Source organism: Crinia signifera, chromosome 1 (genome assembly GCF_055691185.1).
Source record: "Crinia signifera chromosome 1, ASM5569118v1, whole genome shotgun sequence".
Lineage (NCBI taxonomy): Eukaryota > Metazoa > Chordata > Amphibia > Anura > Myobatrachidae > Crinia > Crinia signifera.
In genome coordinates this window covers 218,340,214-218,364,548 of record NC_139217.1, presented here as the reverse complement: position 1 = coordinate 218,364,548, position 24,335 = coordinate 218,340,214, and the positions used below count along the sequence as shown (strand labels likewise).

The 24,335-nt window shown below is 46.7% G+C and overlaps 1 protein-coding gene across 3 annotated transcripts in view; it reads left to right on the top strand.

The window, feature by feature from the left end:
* LOC146068921 (GRAM domain-containing protein 2A-like) overlaps positions 1–24,335 on the top strand; it is a 291,321-nt gene that overhangs the window by 90,928 nt on the left and 176,058 nt on the right. For all 3 annotated transcript variants that reach the window (XM_083179269.1, XM_083179267.1, XM_083179268.1), the window contains exon 2: positions 19,680–19,820. In XM_083179269.1, coding sequence (XP_083035395.1) covers positions 19,680–19,820 — 141 coding nt within the window. The remainder of the gene's footprint in view (positions 1–19,679; positions 19,821–24,335) is intronic.

The following is a 24,335-nucleotide window of genomic DNA, read 5'->3' as shown; positions in this document are numbered from 1 at the left end:
CCGGGATGATTCTGATGATGATGCTAATAATTATAATGTTTATGCAGATGAGGCTGATGATAATCCTCCTCCTGATGATGATCAGGCCGATGATCCCATGCCCACTGATACCCCTGCTTCACAAGCAGAGACTCCTGATGTGGCAGCTCTCATTTATGCTATCAGGGATGTACTTTTGACGGACTCAGATGAGCCTGAGCCCACTGCCAAGACAAGAGATGTTTTTAAGAAACAGAAAGTCATTAAGGCACAATTCCCTCACTCTTACCATTTAACAGAGATTAGAACTGAGCAATGGGAGGCCTTAGGCAAAAAGTCTACCATCCCAAGAAAAATTCTGTCCAGATATCCTCTTCCACCTGAGGATTGTAAACCTTGGGAAATACCTCCACCGGTTGATTCCCATGTAACAAGGTTAATAAAGCCTTCAGTCCTGCCAGTCACTTCTGGGTCGGTCCTTAAGGATCCCACAGATAGACTTTAGAACAGTCTCTCAGGGCCATCTTTTCCTTTACCGGCGCAGTCCAGAGGCCCACTATTGCAGCCACTTGGGCGGCCAAGGCCATTTTGGCCTAGCTTCAGACAGTGGAGGATGAACTCCCACTTGATGCTTCTGAGGAAGCAAAAATGTGTGTACATCACATCAGGCAAGCGGCTCTATATATATCATGGAAGCAATGTCTGACGCAGGCTCATTAGCAGCCAGGGCATCTGCTAGCTCTATCCAGGCTCGCCGCATTATATGGTTGCGTCCATGGAAAGCTGATGTAGAATCCAAGAAAACATTGGAAGTACTCCCCTTTAAGGGTGATAACCTGTTTGGGGAGGAGCTTAATAAAATTGTGGCGTCACTTGCAGCTGCTAAAACAGCTGGTCTTCCCACTGCTTTGCCACAAAAGGCTAGGACTCCTTCCTTTCGGCCCTTTCGCCCCCAGGGTAAGGCCAGGGGACAGTCCTATAACAGGAATGCACCACCTAAGGCAGCTAAGGCCAAGCCTAAGCAGGCCTGGGCCACCAGACAGGCCCCCGCCAAACCAGACAAGCCTGCGGCGTAACGGGTTACGCCTCCCGCAGGGGGACCCCCAGGTGGGAGGCAGGCTTCTTCACTTCGCACCCCAATGGCTGTCCACAACATCGGACGCTTGGGTGAGGGAAGTGGTATCACAAGGATACTCAATAACTTTCCTAAAGCCTCCTCCTCGAAAATACTTTTGCACGGGGCTCCCTCACGACCCACACAAGGCGCAGCACCTGTTACAAATCTTGCAGGCCTTGTTACAATCTCGGGTCATCATCCCAGTCCCACCACCCAAAAGGGGGCGGGGCTACTACTCCACTCTGTTTCTGGTTCCCAAACCAAATGGAACCTACAGGCCTATTCTAAACCTGAAAGCTCTAAACAAGCTGGTCAAAGTGTCCAAGTTCCGGATGGAAACTTTGCGGACAATAATTCTTGCTCTAGAAGCAGGAGATTTCATGGTCTCTCTGGATGTCAGGAAAGCATACCTGCATGTCCCCATTGCACTGGCGCACCAAAAATTCCTCAGGTTTGCCATTCAGGATCACCATTTCCAATTCCGGGCTCTGCCCTTCGGATTGGCCACAGCCCCCAGGGTTTTTACGAAAATCATGGCAGTGATGGCGGAACTTCTCCACAATAAGGGCATCCGGGTCTTCCCATACCTGGACGACCTCCTGGTGGTGGCAAAGTCTCCAGAGATTCTGTTGTCACACCTGCAGACAAAAATTTCAACTCTCCAGACACACGGATGGCTCCTGAACTGGGAGAAATCCTCCTTAACTCCTTTGCAGCAAATGCTGCACCTGGGAGCGCTCCTGGATACCCGCTTATTGCGGATGTCACTTCCAACAGACAAATGCAGATCCCTGCACCACAGGATACAGTCCTTTCTCCAAGCTCCACAAGTCTCAGTCCACGAGGCAATGAGAATTTTGGGACTCATGGTCTCCACTTTCGATATGGTGGAATGGGCTCAGTTCCATTCTCGCCCTCTTCAACAACTCATCTTGAGAAAGTGGGACGGCCTTCCTCACCACATCAGGTCCACTTTCCTCTCATTGACTCCTCAAGTAGTGGAATCCCTGCAGTGGTGGCTCCAAATGAATTACCTGTCCAAAGGGCGCCCATTTTGGTTCACAGAATGGACAATACTCACCACCGATGCCAGCCTGCGAGGCTGGGGGGCGGTAGTAGGATCCCGATCCTTGCAAGGCGTTTGGTCTCCCCAAGAGTCCCGCCTTCCGATCAACATTCTAGAATTACGGGCAGTCCACAATGCCCTAAGTCAGTCTTTGGATCTGTTGAAGGGAAAACCAGTCCAAATCCAGTCGGACAACGCCACGGCGGTGGCATACATCGACCGCCAGGGAGGAACCCGCAGCAAAGCTGCCCTAGAGGAAGTGTCCAGGATTCTCTCCTGGGCGGAGAAACATCTTCAGGCCTTGTCAGCAGTATTTCTTCCGGGCGTACTGAATTGGGAAGCCGACTTCCTGAGCAGACAGGACATTCATCCGGGGGAGTGGTCACTCCATCCGGACGTATTTGCTCTCCTGGTAGAGCATTGGGGCCTACCGGACATAGATTTATTGGCATCCAGACACAACAAGAAAGTGTCCAGATTCGGCTCGAGGTCCAGAGATCCTCAAGCGTGATTTACGCTTGCCCTGTCGGTCCCGTGGAGGTTTCATCTGCCTTACGCCTTTCCTCCAATCAACATGATTCCCAGAGTGATCAGGAAATTCAAATTGGAAGACGGGAACCTGATCCTAATAGCTCCAGCCTGGCCTCGCAGGCATTGGTATGTAGACCTGCAGTTGCTGTCATCCCAGCCACCATTCCCTCTGCCCATCCGAGGGGATCTGCTGAGTCAGGGTCCTTGCTTACATCCGGACCCTCAACGTCTCTCTTTGATGGCGTGGCACTTGAGACTGCCTTGTTGAAACGCAAAGGTTTCTCCACCAGAGTTACCAGGACCATGCTCCGGGCATGCAAACCAGCATCCTCCAGGATATATTACAGAGTCTGGCACTCCTATTTCACATGGTGCACACCAAAGGGATATGACCCAAAAGTTTTCAAGGTGGCCCATATTCTGGCCTTCCTTCAAAAGGGCCTTGACTTGGGTCTGAGACTGGCCTCCTTGAAAGTTGAAGTGTCGGCCCTATCGATATGGTTTCAAAGGAAAATTGCATTCCTCCCGGATGTTCGTACCTTTCTTCAGGGAGTGCTTCACGTACAACCTCCTTATATACCTCCCACAACACCCTGGGATCTTTTCATTGTGTTGAGGGAATTAACTAAGCACCCATTTGAACCGCTTTGTTCAGTGGATCTTAAATGGCTTACGGTAAAGACTGTCTTTCTCCTGGCCATTTCTTCAGCCCGCCGGGTCTCTGATCTGTCGGCACTTTCTTGCAAAGTTCCATTCTTGTCCTTTTACCCGGATAGGGCAGTCCTAAGGACGAAACCAACCTACCTTCCAAAAGTCATCTCCAGCTTTCACATCAATCAAGAGATAGTAGTTCCGGCGTTCTCATCCGACAGCTTGTCATCAGAAGAACGTCTTCTTGATGTGGTCAGGGCTCTGACCATATATGTCGACTGATCTAAGCCGGTCAGAAAATCTGATTCCCTCTTTGTTCTCTATGGTTTTCACAAAAAGGAAAGGCCGGCGAGCAAGCAGACTATTGCTCGCTGGATCCGCATGGCTATCCAAAAGGCTTATCAACAGGCTAATCTTCTGGTCCCTGTCTCTATCAAAGCACACTCTACCAGAGCGGTTGGTCCATCATGGGCTGCACACCGAGGTGCATCTGCCGAACAGCTATGCAAGGCTGCAACGTGGTCATCTGTCCATACCTTCATCAAGTTCTATGCCTTTGACATGTTCGCCTCCCAGAATGCCTCCTTTGGTCGTCGGGTACTTCTGACACCTCAGGCAAACTCCCACCCTTAATACGGCTTGTGACATCCCCGATGTCCCCTGTGGGACCCATGGACCCTGACAAGGAAACGGAAAGTTACCATAACTTTCCGTTTCCTTGTCAGGGTCCATGGGTCCCTACCATAACTTTCCGTTTTATTTCCCAGTGTATAGAGCTTTACTGCCTATTTGTTATGACAAACTTCTGCTACTAAGCAACACTTTTTAGACTGAGTGTAAGCAAACAATTGAGCTGGAGGATCCAATTGCAGGTTTTGGTGAACTCTTGCATGTAACCTACAGCTGGCCAGGCCTGATTGCCTAGTGGTGCACATGCAGTCTCTTTGGACATATTTTGAACCTCGTTTATGGTACCAACTACAGCCCACAACTTTTTTTTATTTTTTTTATTCCAGGGCTGTATGTGGTGGGGAATGGGATCGGTACTCTTTACCTAGAACGGCGCCCGCGATTTGCATCGGGGGTAAAAAATCGCGGGCATCGCGGTCATTGTATGCACATAAAAAAACGGGTGCGACGCCCGCGATTTTCCCATAGGGATCAATGTTAAAAGTCAGATTGGACGCGATTTAAGTGTTAAATGCCTCAATGCCCGCGATTTTTACATAGGAAACAATGTTAAATGGGCCACAGAGCCCTAATAGTCCCCCTGAAGTCTTAACCCCTTCACGACATTTGACGTATATATACGTCATGGCCGGGAAGTACTTCCCGACACATGACGTATATATACGTATATATACGTCATGACTTTAAACTGTCACTGCGTCTTTTTTATATATATAACTGTCAGTGCTGCTGCTGCAGTGTCATAGAGTGATAGATAGTGATAGATAGTGAGAGATAGAGAGATAGAGAGAGATAGTGACAGAGAGTGATAGAGAGTGTATATTTTGTGTCTGCTACCCCCCCTTTTTGGGGGTGCAGGTTTTTTTTTATACATATAACTGTCAGTGCTGCTGCTGCAGTGTCCTAGAGTGAGAGATAGTGAGAGAGAGTGAGAGAGAGTGAGAGAGAGTGATAGAGAGTGTATATTTTGTGTCTGCTACCCCCGCCTTTTGTGCTGATCACTATATCTGAGGTGATCAGCAACTTTTTGGGGGCGCAGAGGTTTTTTTTTTTTATATATATACCTGTCAGTTGCTGCCAGTTGCACTGTCAGTTGCACCAAAGGTTGTGCACCTGCTGCCCCTCACTGGTAATCAGTGTCGCATCACTGATCACCTTTTTTTTTTTTGTGGGTGCTGTGTGGTCTTTTTTAAATTTTTTTTTTACACACATTGTGATTTTGTGGGTGTCCTGTGGCCACTGTGCGCTGATCAGTGACGTACATCACTGATCAGCTTTTTCGGCACAGGGTTGATCTATTTTTTTTTTTTTTTTTATCAAATTCCTGTTGCCTTTGAGCGCTGTTCAGTGACTGACGTTACTGACCAACATCTGTGCTCAATTTTTGGCGCAGGACCTTTTTTTTTGTTTTTTTAACCCCTTCAATTTTTTTTTTTTAACCCCTTCAATTTTTTTTTTTTAACCCCTTCAATTTTTTTTTTTTGTATAAAGTATTTTTTTTTTTCTGCACTACATACACACTACACACTACATACCCCCCGGGTTGAAATAAAGTTTGTACCCCCCCCTACACTATACACGTGTTGAAACATTTCACTACCAGTAACACAAAAATAAAAATGTCATCCCAAATGTCATCCCAAATGTCATCCCAGTCATCCAGAAGAATGTATTCAGTGGAGGAGGCATATGCCATGCTTGCCTCTGACTCTGACACAGCCAGTGAGGCAAGCGGGGAATTTGAAGGATTCGTCTTAAGCTCCTCTTCCTCCTCTGGTGATGAGGGACCCCCTCAAAGACGCCCCCGTAGAGCAGCTGAGACCCCCCCCCCCCCAATAATTGATCTCGTATGGACCCCACCACCAGACAATTTTGAGCCCCAGGTTCCTGAGTTTTTGGCCATGCCAGGAATCCAATTTGATTCCACAGGTCTCAGAGAAATTGACTTTTTCAAATTATTTTTCTCTGATTTTATAAATTTAATGGTGGACCAAACTAATTTATATGCCCAGCAGTTTATTGCTCAAAACCCCACGTCATCATTTGCTAGGTGGACCCCTGTAGATGCAGTAGAGATGATGACGTTTTGGGGTCTGGTGTTTCATATGGGCATAGTAAAAAAGCCACAAATTAGGCAATATTGGAGTACAGATGTTCTGTACAGCACCCCATTTTACCGTATGGCCATGACTCGGACTCGTTTTGAGACAATCCATAAATTTATACATTACACCGATAATGCACAGTGCCCACCCAGAGATGATCCCACCTTTGACAGGCTATTCAAAGTCAGGCCGGTCATTGATCATTTCAGTGCCAAATTTGCAGAGCTATACATCCCTGATAAATGTATTAGTATCGACGAGTCCCTTATACATTTTAAAGGAAGGGTTAAATTCCGCCAGTACCTTCCCAGTAAGAGGGCAAGGTATGGCATAAAAATGTATAAGCTGTGTGAAAGCACCACAGGGTACACCCACAAGTTTAGGGTATATGAAGGGAAGGATTCAAGAATTGAACCGCCAGAATGCCCCCCCTCCCTCGTAGGTGTTAGTGGAAAAATTGTCTGGGATTTAATGCACCCCTTCCTGGATAAGGGTTATCACCTCTATGTGGATAACTTTTACACTAGCATCCCCCTGTTTAAGGCCCTTGGTTCAAGAGGTACAGCAGCTTGCGGTACTGTGCGCAAGAACCAAAGAGGCCTCCCCAAAACGCACATTGCCCAAGTACTAAGAAGGGGTGAAAGCAGGGGAATATGCACCGAAAATATGTTGTTGGTCAAATATAAGGACAAGAGGGATGTCCTTATACTGACAACAATTCATGGAGACAGTACCACCTCCATCCCTGTACGAGGTACCAGTACCCACACCTCAAAACCAAATTGTATCCTAGATTACAATAAGTACATGGGCGGAGTGGATCTTTCAGATCAGGTACTGAAGCCGTACAGTGCCCTGCGGAAAACAAATATCTGGTACAAGAAGCTGGCCGTGTATATCATCCAGATGGCACTGTATAACGCTTACGTGCTATTCCGTTCTACCGGCCAGAGGGGGACATTTATGCACTTTCAAGAGGAAGTCATAAAGGGCCTAATATTTGGGAACCAGCAGGCAGAGGGCCCCAGTACTTCTAGTACTGGCCCCCGTATTGTACCAGGGCAGCATTTTCCCAACGAAATTCCCTCCACTGCAAGAAAGGGCAGGACACAAAAAAGGTGCAAAGTTTGCTATAAAAAGGGAATAAGAAAGGAAACTATTTTCCACTGTGAAACTTGCCCCGACAAACCCGGCCTATGTATAAAGGAGTGTTTCAAAATATACCACACCTCTATGGATTATTAGGTTCATCATTTCACCGTGCTTCGGGGGTCTTGCTAATGCCACATAGCACCCACCATTCATTCCACCAGAATCTGAGCTGCAAAATCCAAAAATCACTCCTTCCCTTCTGAGTCCTGCCATGCACCCAACTGGTATTTTTTGGTCACATGTGAGGCATTGCCATACTCTGGAGAAATGGGGGCACAGATTTTGGGGTGCTTTGTCTCCTTCATTCCTTGTGAAAATGACAAATTTTGAGCCAGAACTGCATTTTTGTGTTAAAAAATGTAATTTTTCATTTTCACATCCCAGTTGTACCAAAATTGGTGAAACCCCTGGGGGTTTGAAATGTACACTATACCCCTAGATGAATTCCCTGAGGGGTGTAGTTTGCAAAATGGGGTGACTTGTGGGGGGTTCCACTGTATTGGTGCTTTGGGAGTCTTGCTAATGCAACATAGCACCCACCATTCATTCCACCAAAATCTGTGCTGCAAAATCCAAAAATCACTCCTTCCCTTCTGAGTCCTGCCATGCGCCCAACTGGTATTTTTTGGTCACATGTGAGGCATTGCCGTACTCGGGAGAAATTGGGGCACAGACTTTGGGGTGCTTTGTCTCCTTCATTCCTTGTGAAAATGAAAAATTTTGAGCCAGAAGTGCATGTTTGTGTAAAAAAATGTAATTTTTCATTTTCACAGCCCAGTTGTACCACAATTGGTGAAACCCCTGGGGGTTTGAAATGTACACTATACCCCTAGATGAATTCCCTGAGGGGTGTACTTTGCAAAATGGGGTGACTTGTGGGGGGGTTCCACTGTATTGGTGCTTTGGGAGTCTTGCTAATGCAACATAGCACCCACCATTCATTCCACCAAAATCTGTGCTGCAAAATCCAAAAATCACTCCTTCCCTTCTGAGTCCTGCCATGCGCCCAACTGGTATTTTTTGGTCACATGTGAGGCATTGCCGTACTCGGGAGAAATTGGGGCACAGACTTTGGGGTGCTTTGTCTCCTTCATTCCTTGTGAAAATGAAAAATTTTGAGCCAGAAGTGCATGTTTGTGTAAAAAAATGTAATTTTTCATTTTCACAGCCCAGTTGTACCACAATTGGTGAAACCCCTGGGGGTTTGAAATGTACACTATACCCCTAGATGAATTCCCTGAGGGGTGTACTTTGCAAAATGGGGTGACTTGTGGGGGGGGTTCCACTGTATTGGTGCTTTGGGAGTCTTGCTAATGCAACATAGCACCCACCATTCATTCCACCAAAATCTGTGCTGCAAAATCCAAAAATCACTCCTTCCCTTCTGAGTCCTGCCATGCGCCCAACTGGTATTTTTTGGTCACATGTGAGGCATTGCCGTACTCGGGAGAAATTGGGGCACAGACATTGGGGTGCTTTGTCTCCTTCATTCCTTGTGAAAATGAAAAATTTTGAGCCAGAACTGCCCAGTTGTATCAAAATTGGTGAAACCCCTGGGGGTTTGAAATGTACACTATACCCCTAGATGAATTCCCTGAGGGGTGTAGTTTGCAAAATGGGGTCACTTGTGGGGGGGTTCCTAAATTTTAGCACTTATGGTGCCTAGAAACCTACATGGTGCCTAAAAAAAAATCTCATAAAAAGGAGGCTCCAAAATCAAGTAGGTGCTCCTTCTATTATGAAGCCTGTGGTTTGGTCAACGTGCACACTAGGGCCACATATAGGATATTTTTGAAAACAAAAGAATTGGGGGAATCAATTTTTAGTCACATTTCTCTAGTAAAATCTACTGTATTCGTTAGAAAAATGTATTAAAATTGAAACTCTGCAAAAAAAAAGAAATTTTGAAATTTCACCTACACTTTGTTTTAATTCCTGTGAAACACCTAAAGGGTTAACAAACTTCCAAAATGCTGTTTTGAATACTGTGAGGGGTGCAGTTTTTGAAATGGCATCATTTATGGGGGTGTCTCACATACAAGTCCCTCAAAGTCACATCAGAACTGAACTGGTCCCTAAAAAAATCAGTGTTTGAAATTTTCTTGAAAATTTGAGAATTTGCTATTCATATTGTAAGCCTCCTAGTGTCCAAAAAAATTAAAAGGAAGTTGAAATAATGATGGAAACATAAAGTAGACATATGGTCTATGTTAGTTATTAACTATTTTGAGTGGTATGATTATTTGTCTCACAAGCAGAAAATTTAACATTTTGCAAATTGCTAAATTTTCCATTTTTTCACGATATTTTGGTATTTTTCACAAAAAAACACAGACTGTATCGACCCAAATTTACCACTAATTTGAAGTACAATGTGTCACGAGAAAACAATCTCAAAATCACTGGGATAAGTAAAAGCAAAAAAAAGTTATCACCACTTAAGTGAGACATATCAGATTTGAAAAAAAGGGCTCTGTCATGAAGGCACAAACTGGCTCTGTCATGAAGGGGTTAAATGGTCCCCACAATTTTTAACGCCACCCCACGATCAACGTGAACCCGAAGCGTGGCGAGTGCAGCGAGCCCGCGAGGGGCGGCGGTACGCGTCCTCCGACCTTTTCATACCCCCACTATCCACGTCGGCGTGGAGTTGAGAATAGAATAGTGTGGCGAGCCCCGCGAGGGGACGCGGATACCTTCACAGGTAAACGCGTCCCTTCGCGGGCTTCACAGGTGTCCGCGTTGCCATGGACACCTGGGAAGCCCGCGAGGGGACGCGTATAACTGTGAAGGTATCCGCGTCCCCTCGCGGGGCTCGCTGCGCTCGCCACGCTTCGGGCTCGGTGCCTCGCTGCGCTCGCCACACTATTCTATTCTCAAGTCCACGCCGACGTGGATAGTGGGGGTATGAAAAGGTCGGAGGACGCGTACCGCCGCCCCTCGCGGGCTCGCTGCGCTCGCCACGCTTCGGGTTCACGTTGATCGTGGGGTGGCGTTAACAATTGTGGGGGCCATTTCAGACTTTAGGGTGACTATTTGGGCTCTGTGGCCCATTTAACATGGTTTCCTATGGAAAAATCGCGGGCATTGAGGCATTGAACACTAAAATCGCGTCCAATCTGACTTTTAACATTGATCCCTATGGGAAAATCGCGGGCGTCGCACCCGTTTTTTTATGTGCATACAATGACCGCGATGCCCGCGATTTTTTACCCCCGACGCCCGCGATGCCAATCGACTTTTAACATTGATCCCTATGGGAAATCGCGGCCATCGCGGGCATCGCACCCGTTTTTTAGTGCATGCGATGGGCGCCGTTCTAGGTAAAGAGTACCATGGGATCATTTGTCAGACTGCATTTAGGTCTACACCATTAGGTCGAATTGCATTTAGGTCGACCTGACTGAAGGTCGACAGGGTCATTAGGTCGACAGTGAAAAAGTCGACATGTTTTTATTTTTAAAACAATTTATTTTTTCATTTTTTCAAGCGTCAACATAGCACCGCGTCCCCTCGCATGGCGTGCTGCGCTCGCCATGCTTCGGGCACGGTGCCTCGCTACGCTCAGTACACTATTTTATTCTCCCACCACGCCCTAGTGGATGGTAGGGCATGAAATACCGCCTGACGGCACAGGTCGACTCATAAAACAGTCAAATGACCCCATGTCGACCTTTTGCCTGTCGACTTTCCCCATGTCGACATAATGACCCTGTCGACCTTATAAAAGTCGACCTAATGACCCTGTCGACCTTCAGTCATGTTGACCTTCAGTCATGTCGACCTAAATGCAGGTCGACCTAGTGGTGTAGACCTAATGCTTGTAGACCTGAATGCTGTAGACCAGCGGTCTTCAAACTGCGGCCCTCCAGATGTTGTGAAACTACAAATCCCAGCATGCCTTGCCACAGTTTTAACACTCCCTTATAGCAAAACTGTGGCAAGGCATGCTGGGATTTGTAGTTTCAAAACATCTGGAGGGCCACAGTTTGAAGACCCATGCTGTAGACAACATGACCGTATCCCATGTGGTGGGGAGATATGAGTGTGTTGGAGTAGATTTGGGGCAGTGTAGCCCTTTTTGTCTTATTGTGTGCTTGATGGGCTGCTTGCAGGATAGTGGGATGCAATGGGCCACATTCCATGTTTTGTCCACCTGTACCATAGACTGTAAAGGTGCATAACTTTTTTTTTTTTGTCTTTAATAAAGCCTTAAAAAATGTAAACCAGTTTTCAGTATACACCCTAGAATAGCGCAATACTTAAGGCCCCCATACATTAGGCCGACTTGTCCTTAGGACAAGTCTGACCCAATTCTCCTGTGAACACCGCCCGGCAGCTCCCCGGGAGGCTCACATACAATTTGGCACTTGATGAGCCAGTTTTTACATGTGATAAATCGCTTGCGATTTATCACATGTAAAACAAATGGGGAGCTGCAGGGCGTTGAGGAGCAGTGGGGCGGGCAGCGGCAGTAGTGGGGGCGGGCGGCGGCTCACAAATGAGTTCCCGGCGGGTGACGGGTGCGGCGGCGAGTGATGCTGACCTGGCCGGCATGCTGTGATAACAAATAGCAGCGCTGCCGCTGCAGGACGGGACGCACAGTGGCGGCTATTAGATTTTCAAAATACCTGTCAAATGCCAATCACAGAACGGCCGGTCATTTGACAGGTATTTTGAAAATCTAATAGCCGCCACTGTGCGTCCCGTCCCGCAGCGGCAGCGCTGCTATTTGTTATCACAGCATGCCGGCCAGGTCAGTGTGTCTGCCCGCCGTGCTCCCCCGCCCCCCGGTGTCTGCATGCATATGCCTGACAGGTGGGCAGGCATATGCATAGCATACAGGGAGGTCAGATGATCTTATGTGCTGACCGTCCGACCTCCCTGATCCGGTCCGATGCGCACGGGACCGCGCATCAGATCGGATCATATATCACACACCTGCGATTTTGGGGCGATTTCATCCGGTTATCGGCCCAAAGTGCCGAAATCGGATGAAATCGTCTCAAAATCGTGTAGTGTATGGGGGCCTTTACTTTGTCTGACCGTTTTACATCAGAAAGTTACATTTTTTTGCAGAGAAAATATGTTCTTTTTATCAAATCAAATTCTTAATAATTAGTTATGAGTAAAGAATAATGTGCGTACAGTGTGATGTTGTTATAAGATGTGTAAAGCCTTACTGGTGTGTGTTTCTTCATTCTGATCACCTATTACTAAAATAGGTAATCAGGTGCTGGTCAGTCTGGATGCAAATACTTTATCCTATTTAACACATCTCCATGCATTTTAAGATGGGAGCTAAAACAAGTCTTCCCTAAGGCTGAAGAAGCGGCTATTTTTTAGGCTAAACAATGTTTTAGAGGTGCCAATAGGAAATAGTAGGGGGTTATTGGTTAAAGTCACTATTGCTTGTCAAAAATTCACCTTTGTTAATTTGTACCTCCCGAATTAGGGTCTCACTACCTTTGGAAAGACAAAAACGGGTTGCAGCGCTTAAATGATAAGAATAGGTGAAATTATAAGAATAGGTGAATCAATTAAAATATAATTTTAATAAGACAAATAATAATCATATGGCCCAATAACTTATAAAGAAATAAAATGTAAATTTTAAAAACCGCAACAGAATTTTCCAGATTGTAAGAATTTGTAAGCAACCCACAGTGGGGTTGGAATATAGCCTGCACTTTCCACAACAGCAGTCCCGATTGGTGATGGAGTCCACACGGCGTATTTTCCTGGGGGGCTGTATGAGGGAGTGCCTTTAGGTGGTTTTAATGGGTCTGCAACCTCTCAGCAATTTGTATCCATTTACGCCAGGTGTGATTTAGCCAGAGATCCAAACTTGGGGGACCAGGTGGTCAGAAGAATCAGCAGGTGAGTCCAATGTTACTGGAGGGTCCAACAATACTGGTTCTGGAAAGGGACCAACGCCAGCTTTATCAAGGTGTGCTGTTATGAGTCCTGGTCTCATATTTATACACAGAGTTCCCTAAAGCTCCTTACAATAACTGATGGATTCAGCTATTTTAAAACCATACATAATCAATAAATCTAATCGGAGACAGACTATCCATCAATAAATAAAACTCCTATAAGATAATAGTTTATTGCCATTGTGAAACAACAAAGAAATTGTAAAACAACGAAATTATATTCTTAGTCACAGAGAAATGCAAATTAACAATTTTGATTAAAATCGATAACTGCCGCTGGGAAAGAACAATTTTTCAAACGAGATATATATATATATATATATATATATATATAGATAGATAGATAGATAGATAGATAGATAGATAGAATCCGCATCACTCCAAGGGACTTTTAGAAGACATTTGCATATACTGAATAAATCTTCTAAAAGTCCCTTGGAGTGACGCGGATTCTGTATCCATACCTTCACCGAAGGCACCCAGGGCACAGCATGGAGTGAAGAGTGCTGGTTCTAATATATATATATATATATTTCACCGCCATCGTGGCGATCGCACTCAGGGTATGCAATAATTCATTAAATTTATTGGGGCTCATGCTCCATCAGACAGGAGATCATTTAATATATACTCGGCCATTGGTGGATCTTCCACTGACAAACACACAAGTACTAGTCCGTGTATCTCCGGCCCGGCCACGCGTCACCGGAAGTGACGTTCCGTTCTAGTGTCACCAATCATAAGAGGGCGCTGACATCACAGGGGATGGTGTTACACTTAAATAAGTCCTCCGGAACGATTTTTTCATAGGATCTATATGTAGACATCCTAAATGTGTTACATGACATTATTTCCTTGTGGAACCTTTTCCTTTCCTATGAAAAGCAAACCTAAAAATTGGGACAGGGCTTATGAAGCCTATTGAAATACAAAATGATCTAATAAAAGACAGATTATTTATTACAATATACTGAAAACAAAACAAACAAAAACTATATAATAAAAACAATACCTATAACTCAATTGTTGATTCATGGTTTGGGCACCATAATAATTATTGATGATTGAAGGAACATACTATTAATATATTTTAGGTAACCCTATATTATCAATAAAGTACCACCGTGTATCTAAAAATGGTTGATTAACAAGAATAACAATCATGATATTATGAACCTACTTTAATTGCCATTATATTGTTAATAAAACACCACGGTGTGTCTAAGCGATTAATTATCAAAAATAGTATAGCAGAATATCACTTAGAAAAAAACATAGTTATAGTGAGAGAATGTTTTTTTTTTTTTTAATATTAATAATTCAATATTATTATATGATATCAAGGCTACCAACAATTATTATATGATGTCAGAACTACCAACACGAGTACATAAAAGTACCACATTTAGTTCAAGAGATTTCATTCAGCCCCTTTGGAAATAAGGAGTTAAAAATAGGACTTAGAAATCCAATATATTTCCTGGCTACATAGAGTTTTATATCTGTTGCCTCCTCTTTTAGAGACTTTCACATGTTCTAATCCAGTTAGTTTAAGACACTTAGGATTCCCATTGTTGTTGTTAGGATTCCCATGTGTTGTTCGACATAATGGGGCAGATGTATTAAGCCTGGTGAAGAGATAAACTGGAGATAAAGTGGAAGGAGATAACGCACCAGCCAATCAGATCCCAACTGTCATATTTCAAACACAGCTGATTGGCTGGTGCGTTATCTCTTCCATGTTATCTCCACTTTAACTCCAGTTTATCTCTTCTCCAGGCTTAATACATCTAACCCAATGTCTGGAAACACTGTATAATAAATTTTTATTGAGGATATTCCTTCGGTGCTCTAGAAACCGAGTTCTGAGCGCATGTGTGGTTCTACCCACGTACCTGAGGCCGCAGCCGCAGGCAAGAAGGTAGATGACATATTCTGTGTTACAATTAATGTAACCTTTAACCTCAATAGGCCTGGCTTCCCCCTCTATATTCACTGTTTTACAGAGCCGGCCCTAGCCTAAATGACTCCCTAGGCAAGATTTTGGCTGGTGCCCCCTAGCACCGCAACTAGTTCCGCCTCTGACCCTGCTCCCCTTTCCCAGCACCATCAACCCTCATCATAGCAGTCATCATTTTGGTGCTCCTACCCGCAATATTTTAAATAGACACAGTGCACACATTTGGTGCGCAGCCCAAACAGGGGTGTGGTCTTGCTGGGAAGGGGCATGGCCACACAATTTTACCCCCAATTCAAATTATGCCACACAGTAGTGCAACTTTATTCACTTTATATCATGCGATGGTGTCCCTTATTCACGTTACATCACACTGTAGTACCACTTTACCTTATATACAGTACATTACTCCTCACATTATTCACATTATACCCTTAGAAAAAAATCCTGCGAAAATATTGTATTTTAACCACCTCCATGGCCACACTGCAACCCAGCACAAAGCAGTGTGTGCTGGGCAGAGGAGAAGAGCTGCTGCTGCTCCTGTCACTTAAGGGGGGGGGGGGCACTGGGCCCTCCCATCAGACTTTGGCCTGGGTAATTTGTACCCCCTACCCCTTTCTCTCTACACCCCTGATAATACCACACAGTGATGCCCCTTACACATGACACACATTATTAATGTCCTTATAACCATAATGCCCCTTACACATTATGCCTACCTTTATTAATGCCCTTCATACACATAATGACACACATAATGCCCCTTACACGTATGTTGCACATTATTAATGCCCTTATACACATGACACACATAATGCCCATTTAACATATGTTGCACATTATTAATGCCCTTATACACATGACACACATAATGCCTGTTACACATATGTCGCACATTATTAATGCATTTATACATGACACACATAATGCCCCTTACACATATGCCGAACACTATTGCACAACCAACCCACCCGCAGACAGCCGTCACACAGCCGCTAACACTGTGACCTCTGCCTCTGCTTGGATACAGATGTTTCCTCATACATCTTGTCTCAATAGGCCATGCAGCTCCTGGCCAGTTCTGCCAATGTTGGGTGCCTTTTTTGCTGAAAATTCGTCTTTATTTGCATTGTTATGACCAGCACACACAAGGAGCTTCCGATGATTAAAATTATATGCTGCATGCCTATATTTTGTGTGCGACTGTGGCTGTACCTGCATACGGAATGCTATGTTACAGTGATTTCCATGAATACACTATTTCAATTGCAGATACAGCCTCACTCACACACAGAATATAGGCATGCTGCATATCATTTTAATCAGCAGAAGCTGCTGATGCCCCTAGGCATTCCAAATGCCCTAGGCAATTGCCTAGTTTGCCTATGCCTAAGGCCGGCCCTGCTGTTTTATTCTGTATGAAATTGCATGTAATGCAGGAATTTCTTCTGCATTTATAGCAACCATCAGGAACTTTTGGTAACCACATATTGGGTCCATTCTGTGTGACACAATTCATGTTATGTTTGAACATACTGGGGGCAAGAAAGGTTTTCAGAGACTTTTTTTTTTTTTTTTTTAATAAATGTGGGTTGAGAGGATAGTATGGTGTATGGTCATGTTTCAAAATTGAGAAATTATTTTGGATTATTTTCTTAACATCCTTATATTGGGCATTGAAAGTAGAGATAAAAGGGAGATTAGCTTTATCTGTACTTTGAGTTGATTTAATTACCTGTAGCTTTTCTTTTAACAAATCATCTCTATCAAATGTATGTACTTATTCCATTGCTCCCCTAACTAGAGGTTCCGGGTAACCTCGTGAAATGAAAGAACCACTCTCACTACCTCTGTGAATCTTTGGAATTAATTAGTCCACACATTAAGGGTGCCCTTGTAGTTAGTGAGGATTTCAATTGGGCATTGGAACCCTCCCTAGATTCCTCTGCCGGGGCTTTTTGACTTTGCTTAAAGTGGCTATTTAGAATGATTCTCCAGGATTTTCAATTAGTAGACACCTGACGATTGCTACATCCCACAGAAAGGGACTTCACGTTTTATCTGGCATACTGTATATCATAAGAAATACGAACAACCAGTGGATACCGCCGCCAATTGATATATGCCAGCTTATAATATTGGATACAACCAATGCTTTATACTAACAGCGGAGCTCCCCAAAATAACGTCCATACTTATTTCTATTTAGAATTAGTGATTATTATTCTTTGTTTTCATTCTTTATATTTTATTTATTTTTTCTTGAATGTGTATTTTTGTAAATTAATTTTTATTGTGATTTTATGATATATCTTAAGCCCCGTACACATGGGGGGAGAAATATTGCTCAGCAATATATTGCTAGCAATATATTGCTGAGCAATATATTGCCCAGTGTCTCCTTTTCATCAGCGACCAGAGATGGTCGCTGATGAAAAGGAACCTCTGCTGGTGGTGCTGCAGAGGTAATTAGCTGGTCGCAGGAGCAAGCTCCTGCGACCAGCGATTAGAAAGGGGCTGAAAACGGGAGCGCGCACCTGGCGATTTATCGCCGGGGCACACTCCCAATCACTGGCAATATGGTCGCCAGCGACCATATTTCCAGCGATTTCAGCCCCTATCGCCCCCGTGTGTACACAGCTATAGAATATAAAATTTATCGTTTTCAAGCAGTGTGTTCTAGTTCATTTTTTGCACAAAAGGTGTATATTCGGAGTATTATTTATCAATTATTCAGCAGCGCAATACACACCGCCCTTTTGTCTTTTTTCCTTGTGCGATGCTATGACATTAGGTATACAATAATATGATTGTATGTCCCAAAAATAGGTTTAACGCACCCCTCCACTATCCACGCCACCCCCAAGCATGGCGAGCGCAGCGGAACGCGTCCTCCGACTTTTTCATTACCCCACTATCCACGTCGGTGTGGAGTTGATTTTATATAGTGTGCCGAGCGCAGCAAGCCCCGCAAGGTGACGCGGATTACATGTAAAGTAATCCGCGTTCCATCGCTGGGCTCACTGCGCTCGCCACGCTTCTGGCTCGGTGGTTCGCTGACACTAATTAAAGTCAACTCCACGCCGACATGGATAGTGGGGTAATGAAAAAGTCGGAGGACGCGTTCCGCCGCCACTCGCGGGGCTCTCTGTGCTTGCCACGCTTCGGGGTGGCGTGGATAGTGGGGGGGTGCGTTAAACCTATTTTTGGGACATACAATCATATTATTGTATACCTAATGTCATGGCATCACACACCCTATAAAATCGCATGCGATTGCATGAGATTTTGCGGCAGGTGCTAAGCAATGCGATGCATTATAGTGGTGCACAAATATTGAAAAAATTACATTAAAAAATTGCATCGCATGCCGCTATAATGGCCCATGCGATGCGATTTCCCTACGGTGCAATACGTAGAAAATCTGGGCGCCGGTCTAGGAAACAAGTACCGTATTTTTTTACACATTTGCCAGCAGGGGCGGGGAGCCGCTCATTAAATATTCACTGCACACTGGTCCCGCTCATTACATATGCATAAGCAGGACCACTGCAGCGGCTCTCAACCCTCGTCCCCTGCCAGCTTTCCCGGGGGGGGGGGAGGGGGGCAGCTTCTGCTGCCTGTGTTCCTGGAAGCCCTCCTTCTCCCCCACACATTCTGGGGCAGGGAGGCTTCTATCACCCCGCATTAGCCACAGGGGTTAAAAACTGCTGTCAGGGGCAGCGAGCCCCTGAGTTGTTGGATATGGTGAGAGGGAGGGCGGGCAGCTAATGCTCCAGCCCTCCGGAACCCTGCTAATGTGCAGTGAATCCTAAACAGGATTTTTCTGCACATAACGATAATGCGCATTGAATACCTGCCAAAGGGTTAAACTTAAATCTAAATTGCTGTGTAAAAAATTAAGCAGCCAGAATATACTCTGCACAGAATCAAAATAACTAACCCAAATGTTACTCTATCTGCACATGTTACATTTGCACACCTGCAGTGCATATGATTTTGTCCATTTGTGAAAGAAATTGCTGAAATAGACCCTCTATGTGGCATTCAAATTGACATACATCACAGCTCGTGATTTTTGGCAATCTGTGCACTGGTGCATGCACTTGAATTGTGGTCACATCAAGACAGGTCAGAGATCCAGCTTTGGGGTGTTATCAGGAAAACACAGGTGTCCAAACCATGCGAGAGGGCAGGCACAGAGGCTGCATCAAATCACAATCAGCAGCTGTGACCCTAAACATGGCTGGCCTGTGTTTGGTTTTGCAGCAAGGGGACAGCTAGGCTACAATTGTGGTTACTTTATCAAGAGCAGATGGCCTTCATGTTGTGATGGCCAGATGGCCTTCATGTCATGTTGTGACCCCATATTCACGTTGCACCTCACGTAGTGACCCATATTCACGTTGCACCTCAAATAGTGAAACATGTTTAAAATATAATTGCTGATATAAATGTGTACATATTTTCATTTTTTTCATATCCCTAGTATATCTCCTGATTCGACCTTGGGATCATCTCGACAAAAGAAAAGCAAAAAACGATTTGTAGAGGTGAAGTCATTCAGTCTTGATGAGCCTCTACAAGGTGATGGTGGAGAGAAGACTGAGAGAGCTGCAAGCTTGGTCAGGTGAGTACGAATAGTTCTATAGCACAAAACATAAGGTACAGATGGGGCCGGGCTCTTCTTTGCTGGCGAATCGCCAGAACGTCACCGATGGCGATCCGCCAGTAGCACGGCTCGCCATCTGACTGAGACGCGCGTGCGTCTCAGTTTCCGTCGGCAGGGTGACGGGAAGATTGGGGACTAAAAGTGGCCCTGGAAAATTTCTGGAAGTGGCCTCATGTGGGCGGCAACAAATCAATAATGGCCGCTCTCATGCATACATACACCTGGTTCCTGTAGTGTTAAGAGATTCAATGTAATGCCGATTACACATCACATACCCATTACATAGTATACCATATGCCGTGAGCAGTAATTAAATAATGACCAGGATATAGCGGGTGACTGAGGAAGACGCAGATAGTGGGTCACTGGGGAAGCTGGGGTGACGGAAATAGCAGGTGACTGGGGAAGCTGGGGTGATGCAGATAGTGGGTCACTGGGGAAGCTGGGGTGACGCAGATAGCGGGTGACTGGGGAAGCTGGGGTGACTGAGATAGCGGGTGACTGGGGAAGCTGGGGTGACGCAGATAGCAGATGACTGCCTGGGGAAGCTGGGGTGACTGGAGAGGCTATGGTGACAGGGAGATAGCGGGGAACAGGGGAAGCTGGGGAGACAGGGAGATAGCAGGTATATTTGTATATATATATGTATATCACCCCCTCTGCACCATCATCACCCCCCCTGCACATCATCATCACCTCCCCCTGCAGCATCACCCCGAGCAGGGCCGGTGCTAGTGTGTTTTTGCGCCTCCCTGCAAACTATAAATTTGGGACACTTCTGGGCCTGCTGCTGGGAACGTGCTTTATATACTATATATACCAGGGGCAGAGAGGCAGAGAAAGAGAGAGACCAGGGGCAGAGAGAGAGACCAGGGGCAGAGAGGCAGAGAAAGAGAGAGACCAGGGGCAGAGAAAGAGAGAGAGAGAGACCAGGGGGAGAGAGAGAGAGAGACCAGGGGCAGAGAAAGAGAGAGAGAGAGACCAGGGGCAGAGAAAGAGAGAGAGAGACCAGGGGTAGAGAGGCAGAGAAAGAGAGAGAGACCAGGGGCAGAGAAAGAGAGAGACCAGGGGCAGAGAAAGAGAGAGAGAGAGAGACCAAGAGCAGAGAGAGAGAGAGACCAAGAGCAGAGAGAGAGAGAGACCAGGAGCAGAGAGAGAGAGACCAGGGGCAGAGAGAGAGACCAGGGGCAGAGAGGCAGAGAGAGAGACCAGGTGCAGAGAGAGAGAGAGAGAGACCAGGGGCAGAGAGGCAAAGAAAGAGAGAGAGACCAGGGGCAGAGAGGCAGAGAAAGAGCGAGAAACCAGTGGCAGAGAGGCAGAGAGAGAGACCAGTGGCAGAGAGGCAGAGAGAGAGACCAGGGGCAGAGAGGCAGAGAAAGAGAGAGAGACCAGGGGCAGAGAGGCAGAGAAAGAGAGAGAGGCCAGGGGCAGAGAGGCAGAGAAAGAGAGAGAGACCAGGGGCAGAGAGGCAGAGAAAGAGAGAGAGAGACCAGGGGCAGAGAGGCAGAAAAAGAGAGAGAGGCCAGGGGCAGAGAGGCAGAGAAAGAGAGAGAGACCAGTGGCAGAGAGGCAGAGAAAGAGAGAGAGAGGCCAGGGGCAGAGAGGCAGAAAAAGAGAGAGAGGCCAGAGGCAGAGAGAGAGAGAGAGACCAGGGGCAAAGAGGCAGAGAAAGCGAGAGAGACCAGGGGCAGAGAGGCAGAGAAAGCGAGAGAGACCAGGGGCAGAGAGAGAGAGAGAGAGAGACCAGGTGCAGAGAGGCAGAGAAAGAGAGAGAGACCAGGGACACAGAGAAATAGAGAGAGAGTCGAGACCAGGGGCAGAGAGCGAGGCAGACATGGGGAGAGAAAGGGGGGCATGTTCCCAGGTCACTAGTGGGTGTCAGGGCAGACAGAGGTGACCGGGAGATATTGGTGGAAAGAGGAATCAGAGGGTGACAAAGGAGGCATTGGGTAACTGCTATGAGGTGGGTGCATCCAGAAACATTCATACATTTTCTTACCAGGGGCAGAGAGTGAGGGAGACATATGGGAGAGAGAGAGAGGGACATGTTCCCCAGTCACTATGTTCTGCTCACCTGCTCCTGTGATGACCAGTGTCCCCGAGTGTTGTACAGCTGGTGGTAATGTTACAGGTACCTCACTGCTTCTTCTCCACGCCCATAACATCAAGCGTCAGTCTGGACACACACTTGTCAGCATACAGGCAGCGGGAGTCACTGGAGAAAGAAACTGGTGAGGTGATACAATAGAGGAGACCTTAGGACAGGTAAAAGTGTGACAGAAGGCAGAGGGAGACAGGGGGCAGGATGTACCAACCACTTGCGGTACATCCCACCATCCATTGTGCCAATACTTTTCGCATAGACCCTAAGATATGCGATTTGTAATGCAAAAGACAGCTCTCCCAAAAAGAGATGCCCTTTGTGATGCACTCTTGTGCCTGGACTTCCGGGTATGTGATCCGGGAGTCCCTCTACCAATGCTCCCAGTGTTGCGGAAAGAAGCCGATGGGCCTCTACAGGGTAATGCCATGTATAGCTGGTATTACCACTGCATTAGGCTACTGGTGGTAGGGCTTTTTTTACATTTAAAAATAGGGTAAAATCCCTGAAAATGGGTATTTTACCGCATTTCTGCCGTAGACAGCATAGAGGGTGATGGAGAGGGTGAAAAACAGATAGTGGTCAATGGTTCATAGTGGGTGAAAAGTCAATCAGGGGGCAGAGCTGTCTGGGTGATTGGAGGAGAGTCTGCGGCTAAGAGGCGGTACCGGGGGTTAGCGCGGGCCGCGGGAGAGACAAGTTGCCTTTCTGGGCTGGCTCGGTCGCATCACCCCGGGGTCCGGCAGCCCAGGCACACAGTGGGTCTCATACATACATACACCCTGACGCTCTCATACATACATACACCTTGACGCTCTCAAACATACATACACCCTGCAGCTCTCATACATACAAAGATACATACACCCTGCCACTCTCATACATTCATACATACATACATACATACATACATACATACATACATACACCCTGCCACTCTCATACATACATACATACATACATACATACATACATACATACATACATACACCCTGCCACTCTCATACATACATACTGTGAAGACTCCTGGGCTCATGGGTGCATGTAGGGACCTAGCCCTCGTATCCGCCTTGAGAAAGGCAGTGTTTACAGTATTGCACAGTCCCGGGAGAACCTCGGTTCGCGGATCACACTGTAAGGCCACAACAACGAAGGTACAAAACGCACCTTTATTTCATATTTAACAGTACATGAAAACCATAACCACACCACTAACACTACACAATACAGGTAGCACTACTACATAACACAGCACACACTAACTATTATCAGAACCACACAAAGGTGAACACCTCCCCTTCCCTTCCACAGTCAATAGTCACCTTGGGCAGTCTCTGAGCTGAGGCTGGTGGAGCCTTGGTGAGGGGGGAATGCAAAACCCCAGCGGAGGTACGGGCTCCACTGAGCCAGGGCCGATGCCCGCTGCCGGTCCTGCAGGTGATGAATCCCAGCCGCTTGGCCTGTGGGTGCCGTCGGGGTGCTGGCACGCTGGATGCAACCGCTGGCTGTGGTATGGGGTCCACTGCGCCAGGGCCGACTGCCCACTGCTGGTCCTGCAGGTGATGAATCCCAGCCGCTTGGCCTGTGGGTGCCGTCGGGGTGCTGGCACGCTGGATGCAACCGCTGGCTGTGGTATGGGGTCCACTGCGCCAGGGCCGACTGCCCACTGCTGGTCCTGCAGGTGATGAATCCCAGCCGCTTGGCCTGTGGGTGCCGTCGGGGTGCTGGCACGCTGGATGCAACCGCTGGCTGTGGTATGGGGTCCACTGCGCCAGGGCCGACTGCCCACTGCTGATGTTCTGGTGGGGTCTGGAGGGACCTCAGTTTCCTCCCCTGGGATCCTTCCTCGCCGGGTCAGGGATCCTGGATGGATGCAGAAAGTAGAACCCAGAGCTGCTGTTTCAGCCCATTTTATCCTTGAGTTCTGCGACCGGATTGGTCGTTGCTTGAATCCTGAGATGTAAATGCCCCTGAGTCCTGTGTAGGGATTGGCTGAGGCTGGAGCCCTGGAAACTGGTTGTTCTCTGGGACTCTCTGGCCCCCTGCTGGTCTGGTGCCGGCCAGTCTATAACAAGTCCCCGGGGAGAACAAAAGGCCAGGAACCATTGCTGATAAGGTGCGGCCCAGGTGTGTAGTCAAAACAGACCATATTGTGGATTGCAAGGTCTCAGTCTATTCAACTGGCTGATGCTTCCTGTAGGAGAGAGGGGGGATGAGATAAGGCATCTCCTGCTGGATTCAGACACCCTTAGAGAAATAGTACAGTTCTGCCTCCAGCGTGGCAGTTTCAGGCCTGCAAAGGTCTGGTAGTCACTGGGCGCTGTTTAGGAATAGCTGGGTGCCTGCCCCCCTGTGTTGGGGTGCAAGCACGG